At 36.5% G+C, this 20725-nt stretch overlaps 1 protein-coding gene and 1 long non-coding RNA gene across 2 annotated transcripts in view; one reads left to right on the top strand and one right to left on the bottom strand.

The window, feature by feature from the left end:
* Positions 1 to 20725, bottom strand: part of LOC144246321 (uncharacterized) — a 44222-nt gene that overhangs the window by 3987 nt on the left and 19510 nt on the right. Inside the window, exon 2 of the long non-coding RNA XR_013340006.1 lies at positions 12909 to 12953. This is a non-coding gene — a long non-coding RNA (uncharacterized LOC144246321). The remainder of the gene's footprint in view (positions 1 to 12908; positions 12954 to 20725) is intronic.
* The window catches only part of CERK (ceramide kinase), a 43032-nt gene that overhangs the window by 12422 nt on the left and 9885 nt on the right, over positions 1 to 20725 (top strand). The window contains exons 4-10 of the mRNA XM_021524819.2: positions 52 to 177; positions 696 to 759; positions 4897 to 5042; positions 13707 to 13781; positions 15234 to 15386; positions 16522 to 16627; positions 19314 to 19384. Coding sequence (XP_021380494.1) covers positions 52 to 177; positions 696 to 759; positions 4897 to 5042; positions 13707 to 13781; positions 15234 to 15386; positions 16522 to 16627; positions 19314 to 19384 — 741 coding nt within the window. The remainder of the gene's footprint in view (positions 1 to 51; positions 178 to 695; positions 760 to 4896; positions 5043 to 13706; positions 13782 to 15233; positions 15387 to 16521; positions 16628 to 19313; positions 19385 to 20725) is intronic.

The following is a 20725-nucleotide window of genomic DNA, read 5'->3' as shown; positions in this document are numbered from 1 at the left end:
TAATTTTTTTATGTGTACAAAAGCAGTATACTATGGTTTTCCTTACTGCAGAGTCTAGACCAAAGCAGCTGCTTGTGTATATTAATCCCTATGGAGGAAAAAGACAAGGGAAGAGGATTTATGAACAGAAAGTTGCTCCACTCTTCAGTCTGGCTTCTATATCCACTGATGTTGTTAGTGAGTAATGACTATTTTTATTTCTTAATAAACACAGTATGGACTCTTTAAAACAATCCTGAGTAGCTGAAGTTCTTTCTGTTAGTTGCCTTTTTTTATTAGGGAAGTGAAACAAAGCAGTGGAGAATGTTTTCCAAATAAAGCATAGCTAGCCATATAAATGGCAACCTTCTGTCAGCTTCCTGCTTACTAAAGTAAAACTTTTTGTGCTCCTGAGCTACTTGAGCTGTAAATAAAAGATGTTGCCTTTCTTCTCTTTTTCAGTTTCACTGTTAAAGCTAATAGATCATTTGCACAATTTTTACTGAAATATTTTTTTTCTGTATGTACTGTGTATGTCTCCTTTAATTATTTCTCTGGCAAAAAACTTTAGAGACACATCTTATGGACAGGCTGTTTTATAGTCACATTGGTAATAGAATCATGGTTATTAATTAATTTATTTTTATAATTCTATATTATATACAGCTTTATAGTAATTTTTAATAATAAATTTTAATGTGTTTATTTCTTCACAGTAACCGAACATGCTAACCATGCCAAGGACAACTTATTTGAAGTTAATATTTATAAATATGATGGGTAAGTAACTTTACTTGTCTTTTCTATTATTTTTGAGCCAATATATTATGTATTTGTTCTGTTCTTGTCTGTATATTTAAAAGGGTAGCCTTAATTGCTAATACATTTATTGCAACAATTGAAAGTCCTGGGGCATGTTCCTTTTTGTAGGAGATCCACATTTAGGAGTATAAAAAGAAAAGTAAACTGTTTCAGTAAACTTGTTCAACACAATATATTCAAGCATAGTATAGCAATGTTTGCATGAGATTTGTGTTCAAAAGATGAATGCAAGATTAATTCTGCTCAGTTGAGCATTCTGTTATAGCTTGAAAACTACCCAGAAACGTTTTATGTTCTTGACATACATGAGTTCAGAACACTACACCAGTAGCATTCAGCCTATGTAAAAACATGGACTGTTCAGAAGTATTTCAGGTGGTTCCTCTTGCTGTATATGACTGTTCAATAGTGGCAACATCATTTGGCTTTATTTGCATTTCTTCTGTTTCGAAGTTACTGCTTTAAAAGAAGACCTGACTGAAGGTGATCTTGCGTTCCATTATTAAGTCTGCTGTAGAAGCTGAATATTTTAATAAAAATGCTAGTAATTTCAGTTTCCCGTTCATGACATGAAACAAGTTACAAGTCTGAAAAAACATGAAAATGTATGCAGATAAACTCTCATACCTACAGTATTTTAAAGTTGTATTTTGTGCCTGTTGACAGGTACATTTAAACTGGTACATTGCAAGAAGAAAACACATTGAGTCTTTTCAGAGTACGTTTGCTGTAGTATTTTGCTATTTACATTATCTGTGTTGAGTAAGGGCATGATGTTGGGAAATGGTGCTAGTAAGAAATGACATTCATAGGCTGAGTTCCTAGACTTCACCTGCTTTAAAATTACTTGCCTTCAAATAAAGAGTTTTTGTCTATGCTGTGATTTTTCTAAATTTTTCAGAAGTTCAAGAAAGGAAAACACTGAACCTAGAAAAACCTAGTTGTTGTTTTTCCTTTTCATTTGATCTGTGATTTGAAATAAGGGTACTGATGGTTGGTGAAATTTCAACACAGAGCAGAAAGGGAGGCAAATGAGCCCATATCCAGTCCTAGCAAATTGTTTTTTACAGCAAATGGTAGTGACCAATTGTGGTAGTATCTGAAGTGTTTTTTGCAGATTCAAAGTCTCGTATTGTAGAATTTTTTCCTTTTTTTTTTTTTTTGGGGGGGGGGAGGGGTTGTTTGTTTTGGTTTTGTTTTGTGTTTTTTTTGTTGGGATCTGGTGGTTTGTTGTTTGGCTGGTTGGTTTTTTGGGGTTTTTTGGGCATTTTTTTTTGTTTTGTTTTGTTTTTTGTCTCTCTAACATTGCAAGATGAGCAATAGGCCAGAAAAATGCATCTTTTAAAACTCTTAAGATGCTTCTGTTCCTGGGCTGGGCCTGAATGGCAGTTTACTTGTGATCTGCAGCCTGTCTTTCCAAGCCTAACTTTTGTACATGATGTACAGTTCTTTTCCTGTGGTCAACAGTGATATTAGGAAGGACTTCCTGAATTAAATTTTTTAAATAACAGATTAAGTGGTTATCTGGAAAATATTAAAAATGGTTGAACCACATAAATGTGTGGTTCTTCAGGTTTGACTTTCCTCACATTGACTAAAAGGTTCTTTGGATTCCTGCATCTAATTGATGTTCAGCTGTCCCCATAGACTGGTTCTGATGTGTGGCTTTCCCTTCATTCAGTGATGAATTTCTTCATTTCATCTCCAGATTCCCTATTTGGCAAAGCCATACATGGAATTCTGCAAGTAGATACAGGATTCTTAATGATAATTGCTTTACTTCTTTTCAAATGTTTTACTTTATACAGCTAATTTAAGTAGCTTATGTGCGTTTCCTGTTTGTTCTTCGTATTTTACCTTATACCAATTTCTTATGGTGAATGTAGTCACCTAATAGCTCAGGGATAGAACAGTTTTCCTTTAAGAGCAGTTACTTAAAATATTCATTTGGTTACAATATAGCAGGGTTTTGTACATCACTGTGCAGAACAGTTAGAACATACTGTAATACCAAGCAGGTAATAGCCATGTTTGGAAGCAGTGACACATCACTGTGGTTTCTTATGCATATGTCTGTTGCACAAGCCTTTGTAAAATTGTTTCTGGTTGGGTTTTTTTCCTACTTTTTGAGTTAGTTCACAGAATGGCTGAGATTAGAAGGGACTGTAATTCTTCGAAAATGCAATTTGCTTGTGGATTAGCTTCTGAAGTCCTCTAGCAGATGTTGTTTGCTGTTGTCACCTATGTAAGAAGGGAAATGCTCTCCCTCTAGTAAAATAAAGCCAATGAGTAACAATCACTCTAAGATGCTTCTTTCAGACATTCTTCACCAGGGGCCTTCACATGTGCAATATACGTCTGACTTGTACATTGGTCTTCTGATATTTGCTGTGAATTTGGTTGTGCTGTTATTGCATATGTGAAGTTCTTTATCATATTTACCTTTGATAGGTATAGGCATTCACATAACTGTCCCCTCCAAGTCTGGATATAGTGTTTGTGATAGATGATCCAAGGGCTGGATCTCCTGTGAAGACAGGCTGGGAGAGCTGAGCTTGTTCAGCCTGAAGAAGGGAATGCTCCAGGGAGACTTTAGAGTGTGTTTCAGTACCTCAAGGGGGCTTAAGAGGAGGCTGGAGAGGGACATTTTACAAGGGCATATAACAAGAGGGAACAGTTTTAAACTGAAAGAGGAAAGGTTTAGATTAAGGAAGAAATTCTTTGCTGTGAGAGTGGAGAGGCACTAGAACAGGCTGCCCAGAGAAGTCATGGATATCCCATCCCTGGAAGTGTTAAAGTCCAGGCTGGATGGAGCTTTGAGCAAAACAGTACTGAGACAACACTGACCTTGAACTGACATGGAAATTTTTTTTGTCTTTAGCCCTTTTTTTTGAGTCTGCAGAGAAAGATAAGGCTAAAATTCAGGAATAGTGTAGTTAAACTGTTGGAAGAGAAAAAAATTACAAAAATTGAAAGCACTTATCCTTTTATTCCTTCTCTCTGTCTCCTAGGTCATAGAGTTGGAGAGTTCATGTTTTTAAGACTGTCCTCACTATTCACAGAAAAAAAAAACATTTTTTTCAAGCTTCCCATCTGCTGAAAATGCAGTAATAACTAAATTTTAATAACCTATACTTAAAAATTAGATTAATTTGTCTTGTGAAATAAGTGCTTATTCTGCAATATCTGTTGCTGATGATGTGAAAGAGTATTAGTTTGTTTTAGAAATTTTTGCAATAGATAGCAGTATACATTCCTAGACTTGTGTGCTAGGAACTATGTATGTAACTCTGGATTTCTCATGTGTTCCTTTAAAGTGTATTTGAATTAGTTTGTTAAAAGAATGTTTATGGTTACTGAGTGCATTTAATTGTTGTTCATAAAATGTATACTGCTGTAAAAGAGTCTTTTTACTTCCTAGTATTTGTTTGGCTGTGGACTCTGCTGAGCTTTAACAAATTCAGGATCGGTGCAGCTGCTGTACCAGATCTGACCTGAATTAAATTTGTGAAACAAAGTTTTGCATCTGGTAACATTTAGAACTCTGACTCTTTATGAATGGTTATGTAGATATAAATGACTTCTGTCAATTTGATGGGATCTGAGTATGTTCAAAAGAAGGTGCAGGCATGCATTTTTCTGGATTTTAATTTTCCTCTACTGTACATTCCTATTAAACAGTGTAAATTATGCTACTGCCTGAAGTGGCAAACGTTAACATTTCTCTTTTAAGTAAAGGTACCCTATTTCCATTTTGTGTACTTCAAAAGCTGTATGTACAGTCCTGTTCAGTGTTTTATTTGTATAGTGAATTTCCCCTAATATGTTTGTCTGCACACAGTAGTAGAGGATAAAGATTTTTGCAGGTTGCATTCCAGCATTTTTTCCTGATGTTACAGATGCGTCTAGGTGCATTTGAAGTTGTGTAGCTTGAAACCTTTTTCCTGCATTTTGTTAATTGCCTAGTTGACTGTAAAAATAAAAGAAGATAATAGAACAACTATTTCTGGTGTGCCCAGTGCATGCCCTAAGTAGAGCACTTGCCGTGTTGTTTATTGACTGTTAGTGTGCATTCTAATTTGTGTTTCCTGGCAGTGTTGTTTGTGTTGGTGGGGACGGCATGTTCAGTGAAGTGATGCATGGGCTCATTGGAAGAATGCAGAAGGACTCTGGCATAGACCAAAATAATCCCAAAGCATCGTTAGTCCAGTGCAATATAAGGATTGGCATAATCCCTGCTGGTAAGAAAGGGCTATCTTTCAGTTTAATTTATTCATTCATTCTTGAAATTTTTTCTTATTCATAACTTTATGAATTTTGGCCTAAGTGTAAGATCTGAGCAATAATAATATTCTATCAAGACACCTAATTAAAAATGTTTGTATCCATATAAAATTATTGATCACATGCAATTTAATTTAGGAAGAATATTTTGTAAAGGAAATCAAATCTTAATGTATAACTTCAGAATTTAATTACTATTTCTTTCTTTGTGTCTTACTGTGTGTTAATATGAGATAAGATGTTGACAGTAATACCCTTCTAAACACAATTAGGAGTGGAATTTACTAAACAGAAATTTACCTGGTAAATATTTTTCCAGTTCCGAATCCCCCACTTATTTAGTTAGAAGTATAATGAGAACTTTGCAGTGGTCTGACAAACTCTGAACAAATGCTAACATTCCTGGATTCTCCTTTCTTCCATTTGTTCTCACAGCAAGTACAAGGCATCTACAACTGAGGAACAGTTCTCATTTTCCAGACCAAGTTGCAGTTTCTGCCCTTGTTAGAGGTGCTACACATTGACAGTTGTCAATGTCAGCCACTTTTTCAGGTTGTCCTGACTGCTGTCATTTGAGAGAACTCATTCTTCATACTTAAGTCTTTCTTGATATGATTAGTTATTATTATTGACCAAAAAGGCATTCTTTAGATCAGCCTTACTGTTTTCAGTCTGGTGTCCCAGCTGTTACCTCATCCTGCCTCATCTGCTCAAAAGCAGATTAACAAGTTTGCTTTTTCTTACAGGACAAAATCAACTCTATAACTCTTTAACAGAATCAGTAATTTTGAGGTCTCTGTAGGAATACAGGGGGACAGTCCAGTGTCTTTTCTATGCTGTTTGCTTTTCTTGTCTGATGCTTGAGCTTTGAATTAAAGACCTGGACATGAAATAAACATTGTGAGCTTCTGGTTAGAAATAAAATAAAGGCTTCTGAGAAAATTTAAATCAGGTTCTAAAACTATACCAAGTGAAGTAAAAGTTTCTACTCTCAAGCTACGGGCAGCTAATTTTATACTTCTTTGTGAAAAATGTATCCAGACCCAAATGTTCTGAATTATTGCTTGCAAGAAGCTTAACCTTTTCTGCTTGCAGTATAATAAATGTTTGGTATCTAAAAGTTGCAATGTGAATATCTCCTTATGTTTTTTCAGCCTCCTATTACATTTAAGTACATTCTGATTTTATTTGTTAAAGCTTTGTATTAAAGTCAGTATGTATAATGAACTTCACAATAGTAGAACTTGAAGTCTTCTTCTTCTTCTTCTCCTTTTTCTTACTTGGGCAAATTTCTTGAACTAAAGATTTTTTGCTTGCATGACTGGTTTCAGAAGATTTTGCCTACTGGTGATATGTGACCATAAGAAGATACAATTGAAAAATTAGAACCTCAATATTAAGAGCTATTTCTTTGTCCTCTGGAAAAATGAACCTGGCTTTTTCAACATTATCTTAATGCATTTTTTCCAATTACACCCAAAAAGTATTATCTTCATTGATATTTAAATTTTCTTAACTGGTATCAAGTCACTTCTCTTACATATTTTATTGTTTTGTTGTGTTTTGTCCACTGTATCCTTTTGCTATTTAAATGTATACTGTATGTTCTATTCCTAGAACTGACATGAGGTACAGCCTTGTAATCAGTGCTATAGTTCAAATATTTTCTCAAAGTCATTATTCAAATCCCTCAAAAATTATTTATACTTATGTGTAAGGAAGCTGGCCTTAAAGTTCTATTAATTAATTGGAAGTAGGATAATATATATCCTGGTCTGTTTGTATATTGTACAGTATTTAAAATTATTCATTACTGTATATATGTGAAAGTGCTTATTTACTGAAAAAGGTAGTCAAGTCACTGAACAAATATTGACATCTAGTCATTACAGTGACCTTAAATTGAGTCTGAAATAGCATAACCTTTCCTCAAGGCAGCAAGATTTGGGGTTTTGTTCTGGTTTGTATTTTTACAGTCCATGATGAAGCTGTTCTCTATTCATCTTTGCATTATATAATGGAGTTCTGGCCATGTATTGACCCCAACAGATACTCTAGCTCTAGCACTACTGCAAGAAGTCTCTTCCAAAAATAAGTTAATTTCTTAAGAAAACAATTTTTTTAAACGAAACCAGTAATCCTGAAATAAAAATCAAAAGTAATAATGGAATACTAATCATACATCTAATAAAACTTCATTCATTATGTTCTTCCTACTTCTTTATAACCAACCTTCTTTAAAATAACCTAAGAACTCATTAATAGATATTGAAAACAAAGACTACTCATAGTTTAGAGATGAAGATCTAAAGCTCTGTATGTCTTCTGATGCATAGATGGTTTACTCAGTGATGGCAGGAGCCTGGGGTAGGGTGACAGTGGATCAGTGTTTTCACCTTTTTTATCACTTAGCTCCTGATATCAGGTTGTGTTAGGAGAAACATGGCGGGTTGTGGTTTGTGGTTGTGATTAAACAGTTTCTGTATTCAAACAAACACTAAATTCAGCAGATCTCTGCTCAGAGACTGACAATTTAATTGTACAAAGGTTCAAAATTAAAAATGAAAGAGATTTAGTGCTAAAACACTCATCTAAATGACTAGGTTTCAGTGATTAGCTTTATTGCTTTATTTCATAGCAGAATTCCATTGTACAGGCTCTTCTTTTTATTTTTTTGAATGTTGAATAGTATTTGTAAATCATGATTCTAACTTTCTGGAGCAAGTCCCTGCTTGGCTTTTTTTTTTTTTTTTTTTTTTTTTTTTTTTTTTTTTTTTTTTTCTTGAACAGTTGTGTCAGTTTCCTGACAGCCTTTTTCCTTAGTGTATCTTATTGTTGAAAAAATAATTTATTATTATGCATTAGGAAACATTACTATGAAATAACTTGTGGTGTTGTTGACCTGGATAAAAGAATTATACTCAAATGGCAGTTTTAGCTTCTGAATTTCCCTTAGTCACAGCCATTCTTCAAATCTGCCAGTGGAAATTGACTGTTTGCCATTGTAAATGGATTTGCTGTTAAGAGTACTTAGAAGCTGTGGTGTCTCTGAAAACCTCTTCTTAGTTATTTTTTCCTCTAGGCCTTAAAAGCTAGTTATTTCTTACTAGCCTTAAAAGCACTTTCAGCTATGTGGTCTCACTGCATTCAGACTAGTAATATGTCTCCATAGAACTTAAAAACAGTGAATGATTCCTGCTACAGCTTGGACACTGAGGTTTCATCCACATGTTTTAGTATTAAAATTGCACCCTCTGGAGTAAGCCAAAGTAATTTGCTGTTCTTATTACGTAGAATAGAATGCTGTTCTTGGCATAGAATAAGAGGACAAAGCTGTTAACTGCTGTTCTTTTTTTAGTTTAAAAGAGCTTACTAGATTAAATATTCTTAATGATCTTAGCAGATAGGAAGAAGCAAACCCACTTCACTCTGTGTTATACTATGTTGTGCTGCATTAATTGCAAAAATCAAGTCTTCAACCCACTGTGGGGGAAATCTAAGTACTTGGGAATATTGAGTAAAGTATAGACAGAAAGTTAATAACAATAGTGCTTTTTATGCTTCTATTGTATCTAGATCACTCTGGGTTCTGGTGGTCAGCTCTGTAATGTTGAAGGATGCAGTATGATTATAATCAGAATGTTGATGTGGCACTGTAGAAGGTAAAAATGCCAAAGACAGTACAGGCTTCCTGTATTAATGTAATGCAGGAAAAAGATGGAGGATTCATTCACAAACTTAAAAAATAGATTCAAGTCAAGTTGTGAAGTGTGACTGGACTCATACCACTGTTATTTAGAGTGTAAAAATTATCTTTAAAATGTTTTAAAGCATAGCAATAAAAGCTATCTTTCTTGTTTAATTACTCCAAGTCATCTGTTCTCAGCTAGAAAACTTGCAATATTTAACGATCTTTGCCATTTAGTTAGCATCTCATTTCAAAGTTCACTATATCTACTTTGAAATCTGAAGTACGTGTTTTATGCTCCTCCTTCAGTATTTTAAATCCATTAAACTTCTTGAAATTACAGTCTTAGGGCTAAGTACTGCATTTAATATAGTGGACCTGCCATGTAGACAAGTAAGTCAATATTACTTACACCGATGATGTTAATTTCATCTCTAAAATCTGCCATTATTAGATTAGTCCACTTTTGTTGTCCTGAGTTACTGAGCTTATGCTGAAGTAATTATCTACCAAAAAAATCCTATACCAGTCTTTCTGGACTGTTTCTCTTTAAGCCAGTCTGTTCTGCAGATGTTAAACTTGTCTTCTTGGTTTCTGTCTATGTAAAGGAAGATACACAGAACTTTGAGTAGGTACATGGGTGTAAGCCTAGACCCTTCATCTTTCCCTGTAGCAGTGGCTTCTCCCCTTACTTTTGGTTGTGTCAACTCCTTCTCATTTAAGAAGCACTTCTCAGAAAAGTGGTTTCATAGAATTTTTCAAAATATTAAATGCTGTTTGGTCCAAAAGCATGCAGTTACTCTGTCATTAGGGCAGCTTACTTGACATTTTAATCTGTATGAAGACTGCATGGATTGCGGATTCAAAAAACTCTGCACAAATAGGAGACCCACACTGAGGTTGCTGTTCTATCTTTTTTCACTACAAATACTGTTCTTATACTAATTTGTCTGAGCATTCTGTAGGTGCCATGGAAGCAGCTGCCTCTGTCAAGAGACAAAGCTCTTGAGCTCTAAAAGTATTTATATTTGTTTATTAAATTCACTGTTTTCCATAGAATCAACATCTAGGTGACTTGCTTCTGTCACCTGCTTAGTTTTGTACTTCAGTTGATTGTAGTTTGTTTTCCATCAATAAAAGCACAAAAATAAATATTTGTACCCCACTATGTGCATGTTTTGTTTTAAGAAACCTTAGTTGTAAGCTAATAGTCTAATAATGATTCAGACTACTAAATCTAGCACTTTGTTGTTGGTCCACCAATCAATGGCATGAACTCTTCCATACATCCAGCAAATTATCTGATTTTTGCTTAACCAGTTTGGTAGTTCTATTACCAATTTAAACTTGTGGTGTCTGAGTGTACCTGTCTGCTACTCACAAATATGTAACAATGTTCACATGCAAAGGGGATATCTGGTGATTTAGCTGTAGTTCATTCTGTGTAATGCAGTCCTTCACTTTCTTTAGTATTGCTTTAGCAAAACTTATTTATGCAGAGTATGTGAACTTTCATACTTTAATAAATACATTGATCATTCTTCCTTGTGATTGATTAATTAAAAGGAAGGATTTCCTTAATTTTTGTTTTATTAAATAGATTTCTATAAAAGATTGCATTTTTCATACTTGTGGAGAAAAAAGCACAGAAGAACTTGCCTGTATAACAACCATGTGGATGTATGAGACTCCTAATAAAAAACAGACTTTGAGGAAAATGAGTAATGTATGGTAAAGATTCAAAGTAATTAATACCTGCTTTAACAAAGACAAGATGTTGTGCCCTCTACATATTTCATGTTTTTAGTGAGGTCTTAATATCAATGTATCTGGGATGAAAGCTTTCTTTAGTTGGGAGAATTCAGACATTCAGCATCTACCTATGGTATGGTGGTGTGGTGCCACCATCACTGAAATGTACTGGCCCTATGCAAGATGATTCTAGTACTAGAGTAGGAGTTGGAGGATAAGCCGAATAATCTGCAGCACTGGTGGTTGGTGGTATTTTAGATACAGGAATTAACATCTTTAAGGTAAGCTTCAGTTTGAAACTGACACTCAAATTTTCATGCTTTTATTTGGTGTCTGCAAGTGAGATGGGCATCTAAACTTACAGCAGGGGGTATCTGGTCAATAGGATCAGCAGAGCCTGTTGATCTTCTATTGCATCTGCTTGTCACATGCAAATGTCTTGCTTCCCAAGGCCTTCCACCGAGGCCTGTGTGTTACTACCTTGACTCAAGCTGGAGCTGCCATCAGCTATTCCTGACAATGTCCTTGACCAGAACAGCAGCTTTGGCATATTGTCTGCAGCGTAACATGCACACATACTGCTGTGCTGTCTTAACCTGAAACTTAATCACTGCTTTGCATGCTGATTTTCTTCTCTGCTAACAAACCAATGCAGTAATTAGTTTCTATATTGAATATGTTTGGGTTTTTTTTAAGTGAATTATGACCCAGTTAGCAAGCAGTCCAACTACTTTCTTAACATTTGCATGTAATTCTCTGCAACCCATATAAACCTGTTTTATGTTCCTTCACTCAGGCTGTTGCCCTTAAAAATCCCCAAAGAAAATCTGGCAGAGTATGTATATAATTTTTCTGTGGGTTTAGCCAGAGTGTACAATACCCACCACTTAACATTAGTCAAGAGTCGTGCTCTATGAGAAGCTTCTTGCCCAAACTGAGTGCTCTGGCAATCCTAAAATGATAATCATATGATATTATTCAAGCTATATTTACATTCTAATCCTGCTTTTTCTATTAGCCATAACCCAGATTTTTATGGATTTGTGTTCAGAGTGCTGTTTCAGCAGTTGTAGATTTCACATATAGTGAAGATCTACCTAAAGATCTAGAAGTCTTGTTTGGTTAAGTATTCAAAAGAATTCAGACCCTTAGTCATAATGAACATTTTTGTGACCATAAAACATGTACTATTAGGTTCATGCTTAGTGTGGTGTATGGCAAGTTACATTCTCTTTTTATATGTCAGGAATTCCATAGTAGTTACATCCATGGAAATGGGTCACTGGTTTTGTTGCTCCATACTACCAGCTCCAAGAGGAAAAAAAACCAGTATATTACTTTTCATATATCTCCCGTTTTAAAATCTCAGAATTAATTCCAGACTTCAGTTTTAATTTTAGCCCTTCCTTACTAGTTAATGAATAGAAATGTAAACAAGTTCTGTGTAATTGCCAAACAGATGAATCAGTTTTTAATTGACTATAGAAGATTGTAGGGAAATGGGCCTTTGGTGTGGAGAAGTAGCTTGCATGAATTCTCCTCTTCTCCATCTGTAGTGTAAAACCACTTGGAAGCTCTGTTTGCGTCAAGACAAATGTAATTGAGGTAATTGTAGGAGCAGAATGCACATAGATGTGGAAGAAATGAGAAATGTTGGATGAAGTGTTAAGCTTGTACATTCAGCAGTAGAAGTTTAGGTCAGATCTCTCAGTGATTCTTTTTCTTTGCAAAAGTAGTCAGAATTTTCTGTTCATGAGCATAGGAGACAATATGAAACTTGGGAGTAAAGTATAGCTTCAGCTTCAGAAGTCCACTTAATATTTCATTTTATAGAACTTTAAATGTGACACGAGAGCATCATCTGTGTGCCTCATCTGTTGTGATACTGAGGGAAATTGGAGTCCTCTGTCTTGCAGTGGAGTATGCCTGTAATGCTGCACTGGCACCATCTTGAACCTTAGCCTTGTAGGGAGAGGTCTGTTTAGTCACAGTTTCTTTTGTCCTGCAGTTCTGTTATATTCTCTTTAACTGGCTTCTGGAGCTGTTGCTTGTTCACTATGGCAGATTTCTGCATAGCATTTACTTGGTAAAAGCTTCTGCCGTGCCATTCACAGGCAGGGAAGTGACATCAATCCTCTGAAGAGGAAAGGATTTTCTTTACTCCTATTATTAACTACTAATGCCCTGACTATTTCCAAAATGAAAAAGAACTAAAAGGGGTTTTAAATAATGGTTGCCCTTTCCTCCATTATTAGTTTCTATTTCAATTTGATAAGTCCTCAGAAATCAAGTACACTGTATTTGAGCTGCTCTTCCACCTGATGTATTGGTAGGAAATCTGAGAATATGTATGTGGACAAAGTTTATCTTTTCAGGCACCTACCTTTGACTTCGAAGGAATTCAGTTTCATGGAAGGGATGGGAGAAACTGTAAGATAAATTCAGAGTTAGGTGCTGCAACAAATGCACTTCTGTATGTCAGAATCTGAGTTCCAAGTCTCTGCTGCAGAGCAAAAACCAGATCCTATGCTAGGCTCTTGTTTTCTATAGGAAACAGGGAGAGTTGTCCATTTCTAAACAGCATATAGGTGAAACTTTCCCCACTTTCTTGTAGGTATTTTGCATCAAGTCTGTAAAGGTACATCTCTGTCCATTTTGTTACCCTATCTAGAAACTAATTCCTGAAAGCAAGTATTTTTACTAATTTTCAAATAATAGAGCAGAGCAGAAGTTTCTGGTGACCCGTGAGATGACATCCTGAAATTTAGATCAGTACCACAAAAAACAGCAGACCAGTCAATTTCTCTTATTTTCATGAGATCTCAATGAGCAAGAAATCCTAAACAGCGGAGAATCAATGTATGCCTGCCTCATTTGATATAAAATCTATAATGTAATAGTGAAATTTTCCATGTAAATTAACTTACTTCCCTTCATAACTGCTACATATTTATTGCTTATATTGTGAAATTTTTGTGCTTTACACAAAATAATCTGTATTCATGGGGGGGATATTATAGTTTAAATAATAAAAATAATAATACAGTATTCCTGTATTTGCTTTGTTCCATAAAATAGAAAGGAACAAACCAAAGGAACACAATACTTTTATTTGGAGGACTGTGCCAATAATACTTGTTTTGCAAAGATACAAATTGATACCTAGTTTTTTATTTTTCAGGATCAACAGATTGCATATGCTATTCAACTGTTGGTATTTCTGATCCAGTGACTTCAGCTCTTCATATTATTCTAGGTGGGTGGTTGCAGATTGCTGTGTTGTTACTAAAATGATGGAAGTAGCCCAAAATAACTATTTTCATTTAGTTCTTTCTTTATGTCTGTGAAATGTAATTTGAACATAATGGCTGAGTTGAAATACAAAGTTTTTTCCTGGGATTTAAGTCTCTGATTTGAAATACAGGAGGTTAAAAACTACTTGCTTTCTCTACAGTAATTAATTGTTTTCAAGGGATCATAATATTTCAAAAATGTCGTGCTAAAGTTTTCATGAATTCTGTCATTCTTTTGCAAGTAGTAAAATGCAATAAGCAGCATCAGTTGTTGGAGTGTATCTCTATATATATGTATATCGGAGAAAGCTTTGAGAATTGCATGTACACTTGAATAGTAGTGTTTTGTGCCAGTTGTCCAATTGTCCTGGGCAATTCAATATTCCCTTGCCAAGTTAGAGTTACGATACCTTCTGGTATCATTACTGAGTAACAGCTGCAGTTTTAGGATCTGGTGTTGCAAAGATTTACACATGTGCTTCTCTTACTAACCTGTGGTTTACTCTGTTCAGCATCTGTGCAGTTAAAGCTTTTGGACTAGTTTTGGAAAGATGTGGCTTTACTATATCGTAATATTTTAGCTGTGTTGTTAAGTCCCAGAATCACAGAATGGGTCAGGTTGGAAGAGGCCACAGTGGATCATCTGATCCAACCTCCCTGTGAAACAGAAAAAACCCAAAACACCGAAATACCAAACAAAGCAAAAAACCCACCCCCACTACTCCCACCATCACTCCGAAGATTGCATGAGGAGGACATCAGAGAGTGTTCTTTGTTCTTAGGGATTTCCAGGACTCGACTGGATAAGCCCTGACTAACCTAATGGGTCCTCATAGCTGAACCTGGTCTGAGTGGAAGGTTTTGATGAGAAACCTCCCAAAGGCTCCTTCAGCTTGAATTACCCTCTGATAGTATGACACACAGGTTTAAGTACTACAGGAGATACTGCATCAATCTGCTTAGGGAAAGGGGCTGTCAAGCATTGACACAGGGTGACAGTACTTAGAAGACATGTAGATGTGGCACTCAGGGACACGGTTTAGTAGTGGCCTTGAGAGGGCTGGGTTAACATTTGGACTTGATGATCCCAAAGGCCTTTTTCAATCTAAATAGTTCCTCAACTCTCCCCTCCTACTGCTACAGGGTGAAGGACTGTAAATTCTTCATTACACGTTTTTAGGATACTGAGCCCTTCCTTCTCACTTAGTGTTTAGTGCTTTAAAGTGTGAGAATAAACTGGTATTAAAAATTATATGTCCTTTTCTTTATGTGTGAGAAGTATATGCATTTATGACATAATATATTGACATAAATGCAATATGTACTTTTTTTTTAAATGACTTTGCAGTGTTGAAGTTACTATCATGCTTGCAGCTGCAAATAAAATAAGACCCTTGCACTTTTAATCTTCATAGGTGACTGTCAGCCTCTGGATGTCTCTTCTGTACATCACAATAACACATTTTTGAAATACTCCGTGTCATTGCTGGGTTATGGTTTTTATGGAGATATATTAAAAGACAGTGAGAAGAAGCGGTGGATGGGTCCAATGAGATATGACTACTCAGGTAATTTGTTTTAATTACTACATTATTTTGCTAGCATGTAAGTGTCGCTGTCGAGGCAGGACGGGAATGAGAAGACTCTGACCAGAAGGCTGCTGAGAGTAAAACTCCGGTTTATTCACAATACACTGCTCTTTTATACAGAGCTTCGTGAGGACCAAATCCATTGGTTCTGAAGTGAAAACAACTCACACCATTGGTGTAGAGTGCTTGACACACAGTGATAGAACTTAACTATAAACAATGTGAAAAACAAGAGAGATAAAGAATTATTTACATTCTTTCCCAGCACTTTCCCAGGCTTTTGCCTGGCCAGAAACTCTGAGTTTCTTTCTTTGACTGAATCTGAGACCCACATGTAAACATACTGGACCAGTTGATTTACTCTCTCCAAACCAACCTTCTTCGAAGCTTGTAAAAATCAGAAATAGACTGAGCCTGATTTTAAGCTCTTTGTAGTACCAAGTATATTGGATCACATTATGTAAAGCTCTGTAATTTTGAGGTGAAGATGGAAAGTGGTCTCAATAAAGTTGTGTTGAATATGTGCCTATTAAAAATAGCACATATTAAAAATGGCCTAAAAAATAGTAACTTCTCTGTCTTAAACATTTTGACTTCCTTTTTAATCATTTAAAGAGAGAGATAGGCACTCCTCCATCTTGAACATTCAGTTGATGGAATGAATTGTTAATTTTGCCCTTACAGAGAGTAACAAGTGATTTAGTCTTGTTACTCAATATTTGGATAAATCCTATACTAGTGGAAAGTGTCTTTTGCCTCGTTTGATTTAGTTTGTGTTAGGGAAAGAAGATGCATGAGGAGAGTTTTAGTGCAGGCAAGTTTTAAGATTCAGCAGTAATATATAAATTAATTTTTTTTCATTGTTTTTTAAAGCTGTCAAGTGAAATAATGGCAACCTGGCAAATGTTAAAATATTGGAATGGTGCTGTGGTATTCTCTTGTTCCTTACAGTCTCAACCGTCGTAAGAAAAAGACTTCTGAGCCTGAGGTGGGCTACTATTGTTTTGCAGTCCTTAGAGGAGCAAAGAGATGAAAAATCAAGGAATGTATGCAGAGATGTTTGCCATGTGGATTTATAATGACTTAATGCTGTGTAATGCCTGTTTTAATGTAGGCTTCAAGACCTTTCTTTCTCATCACTATTATGAAGGAACAATTGCTTATCAACCAGCAAAACACACACACGGATCTCCACGAGATAAAGAGAGATGCAGAACGGGGTAGGCTAATGTTTATCTCTGGATATTTGGTGTGAACTATTTAAAAACATAAATAGAGGTTACAGAACTATTGGTTTTAATATCAAAACACTTATTCTAAAAGAGATAAGCTTGTAAAAACAATTATTGACTCATTAAAAAGAGCACCTCATTTTATCAGATCATTAAACAAAAATCTAATAAAATTTTGTTAGCTGGTTCTCCTCCTCCCTCAGTTTTAAGTTAAGCAAAATATAACAGCACAGGACCCAGTTACAAGATGCTGAGGATACTATGCTGTGTTGCTACTACGAAATCAAAAATCTGGATGCCTTGTAGCTTTTATAAATGGAAATAATAATTCAGAAATTCTCAAGTGTTCACATTGTAACTGCATTTAGAAATTTTCGTAGTTGTTTTAGTGCCATAGAACATCTGGCATGGCTTGTCCTGAGGACAAGTCCTCTCAGGAATCAGCCTATTTAGGCTGTTTCTTTGTATACTGCTATGATGCTGTTTGAATTCTTTGTGATATTCTTCACTTGTTTCTTTAGTTAGGGGATCTGCCTTAATCTCCCAGTGCTCCTTCCTTTCTCTTTGCTTTCACCTGCATGAAGTTATGCACTAGTATTTATTATTCCTCTTTATATATGGCTTTAGCTATCAGACATAAAGTACCTGTCACAGCACCAAACAGCACAGCAGGATAGAGAGGAGCCGCAAACTTTGCCTAGAAACAAAGAGACTGCTTTGTGTAGTGCTGGTGCTGTGACACACTAGAGATCAGACTCCAGCATCAGCTGGAGCAGCTATCCCCACCCATTAGGTGCCTTCACGCAGGGGAGCTTCCAGAGGGAGGAAGCTGTCATCCAGGTATCAGGAATGGAGTAAGGAATGCCTGGTGCCTCACAGGGGATTTTTTACTTCCTAATAACTGCTGGAAGGACAATAGGGCCAGGCACAAGAAATTTAGGAGAATCATGGAGTGTGGTAATGAGATTGATCATGCAGGTGATTGACAGGCTGGCTAAAATAACTGTTCTGCCAGTCTTGTTACAGAAGATAAAAAGTGGGGATGTAATGGTAGAGGGTAGTTTTGGCAGTGGTGACTGTGAGGTTGTAGAGCTTTAACTTTTGAGAGAAGTAAATGAGACAAAAAGTAGAATTGCAGCCTTGGATTTTAGTTTGGTTTATTTGAGTATCTTGGCAAAATTCTGTGGAAGACTGTCCTGGAGTACAAAGAGGCATAGGGATGTTAGTTGGTATCTCCTCAACGTTCAAGAATAATCCATTCTGATACTCAGAAACTTGAAAAACCAGGGTAGAAAAGCAGTTTGGGTGAGCAAGGAACTGAGTAGTAAAGACAAGGTGAAAGTGGAATGGGTTATTTTGGAAGAACACCAAAGGCATTGCTTAAATATGCATGAATGAAACTGAGAAAGCCAAAGCTCAGGCAGAGTTGAAATCAGTGAGGGATGTGAAGGGTGTTACTTCTTATGAAGGGATTATTTAAATATATTGGTCATAACAAAAGGCTGAAGGAACTGTGGGCTGAAGGAACTTGCTGCTTAGTGGCATGGGGAGCACAGTGATAAGATATATAGACAAGGCTGCAAAGTTACTCCTTTACCCCATTTTTCACTAATGTAGTCTCACCCCAGGCCATGCAGGTCCCCACGCTCCTGGATGAAGGGGAAACAATGGATGTTACATACCTTGACTTTAACAAGACCTTTGTAATATTCTTAAAACTAAGTTGATGAGCTGTGGACTAGGTAAGTGGGTGGGTGAGAAACTGGCTGGACTACTAGAAAAGTTGTCAATGCCAAGTCTGCCTGGCAGCCAATTATTAGTGGTGTCCCTTGGGAATATTGGGCCTGATACTGTGCAATGTGCTTATTAATGACTGGGACAGTCTCAGAAGGTGTGCTCTCAGCAGTTTTATGGATGATACCAGATTGGAAATGTGGTTTATCTTGAAAGTCAGGGCTGCTATTCAGAGGGATCTTTGTGGGCTGAAGGAATGGCTGATAGGAATCTTGTGAAGTTCAGAAGATGTAGGTGTCCTGTACCTGGGGTGGAATTGTCTCATGCAAGTGTGTAGACTGGGCACTGACTGGATGGAAGGAAGCTCTGCCAAAAATATCCTCAGGATCCTAGTGAGCAACAGCTGTACCAGAGTTAGCAGCAAGGAAAGCCTACCTTGCAGTGAGTTTTCTAAGCAGGAGGGAAGTCAACAGGAATGATTCTTCCCCTGCACTTGGCACTTGTGAGGTGGGCTGTCTTCAGTATGTCAGTGTCTTCCACTGTTAGAGCAGTCAAATGTTGGAACAGGGTGCCCAGAGGTCGGTGGACTTCACCCTTAGAGATCCTCAAAACCTGACTAAGACACTGAGCATCCTGATCTTGTAAGACCAACTTTGAGCTCTCCTGTGAGACCAACTTGCATCACATCAGAGATCCCTTCCAACCTGTGTGATCTTGTGGCTCTCTGCTGCTGTTATCTCTGACATCAGTAATCTTTAGAACTGTACTTAAATAACTGCACTGCCTGCAGGGCTATGATGATTCATGCCACATGAGGATTGTCAGTGCTGTGGTGCATCTTGTGGTGGGGGAAGATCTTGTAATGACTGGATAAAATAAAAAAATTGAAATGAATAATATTGGAGGTCTTTCAGGAATTGAATGGTATTTTTGTTTTCAGATGTTACATTTGCAAGCAAAGTGAGAAACAGCTAGCAGAACAGAGCAAGGAACGTGGATTAAAACATGAAGGTAATTTATCGAAAGAAAGTAAAATGTGATAGTATTACACAATTTTTTTTTTCAGAAGATAGCAGTTCAAATATGCATGTATTTTGATTTACTAAACATTGAGTTACTTGATAATCTGTTGTTTCTTTCAGTTTACAGAAAACACCGGTAAGTGTCATCGCCCACCTCAGCACTAGTGAGGCCACACCTTGAATCCTGTGTTTTTTTCTGTGCCCCTCACTTTAAGAAGGACATTGAGGTGCTGAAACATGTCCAGAGAAGCAACAGAGCTGGTGCAGGGTCTGGAGCTCAAGTCCTGTGAGGAGCAGCTAAGGGAGCTGGGGGTGTTTAGCCTGGAGAAAAGGGGGCTCAGGAGAGACCTCATCACAGTCTGCAACTGCCTGAAAGGAGGATGTAGCCTTGTGAGGTTCTTTCTCTTCTTCCAGGTTATGAGAAAATGACCTCGGATTATGCCAGGAAAGGTTTAGTTTGGATATTAGGAAAAGTCTCTTCATGGAAAGGGTAGTCAAGCATTGGAAAAGTTGACCATGGAAATGGTGTCCTGGAAGGGTGCAGAAGACACATGGATGTGGCACTTGGGCACATATGGTTTAGTGGTGTTAATTTGACATTTGACCTTGATTTTGGGGGTATTTTCCAAACAAAATAATTCTATAACACTATGATTCTAAGTAGGTGAAAAACATGTCTTCTCCACCCAAACCTCAGAAAATTCTGATATTATACTAATTGTATATTTCAGTGTGTTTAGTTTCTTCAAGAAAAATCATATTCTGTGAGCTAGAACAATGGTTTTTGTGAAAAAGACTGAATGGATAAATTGTGAGGTGTCATAGAAGGAAGCAGTTCATTAAGATAACTTTTCGAATAGATCAGGATTAAAAATTTGTGTTTGTTAGCACAAATATCACCCTACTATGAGGCTGTGAACTTGGACAACTAGTAGATGATCTAGTGGACTTCAGTATTTCTGTACAATATCCCACCAATACTCAATATAAATGATAAATGAGATTTCTGTCCTTTTTCTCTAGTTATGCTATCCTTATTCTCTCTTTCATCCCCATTCTAACCCCTGTGCACACTCGTGTGGTGTTTTTTTTTTTTTTTCTAATGGGCATAACTTTTCTTTCCTCTCATTTAAACAAGTGTTAATGAATTTGTTTAGTCATTCCCCTAGTTGTATCTTTTTATGTCTGGGTGCTACATCCTAATGGGAAGAAGTACTGGTATTGCTACACTTGTGGCCTGGCTAGAGAAACATAATGGTAGATACATTTGAGTTTTGCCTCCAGCTTTGGTTCATCATCTTGGATAAACCCCTTTTAAAGAGAAGGCAGG

Source organism: Lonchura striata, chromosome 5 (assembly GCF_046129695.1).
Source record: "Lonchura striata isolate bLonStr1 chromosome 5, bLonStr1.mat, whole genome shotgun sequence".
Classification (NCBI taxonomy): Eukaryota; Metazoa; Chordata; class Aves; order Passeriformes; family Estrildidae; genus Lonchura; species Lonchura striata.
Note: the sequence above shows the minus strand (reverse complement) of the source record. Positions and strands in the feature narration are given on the sequence as shown.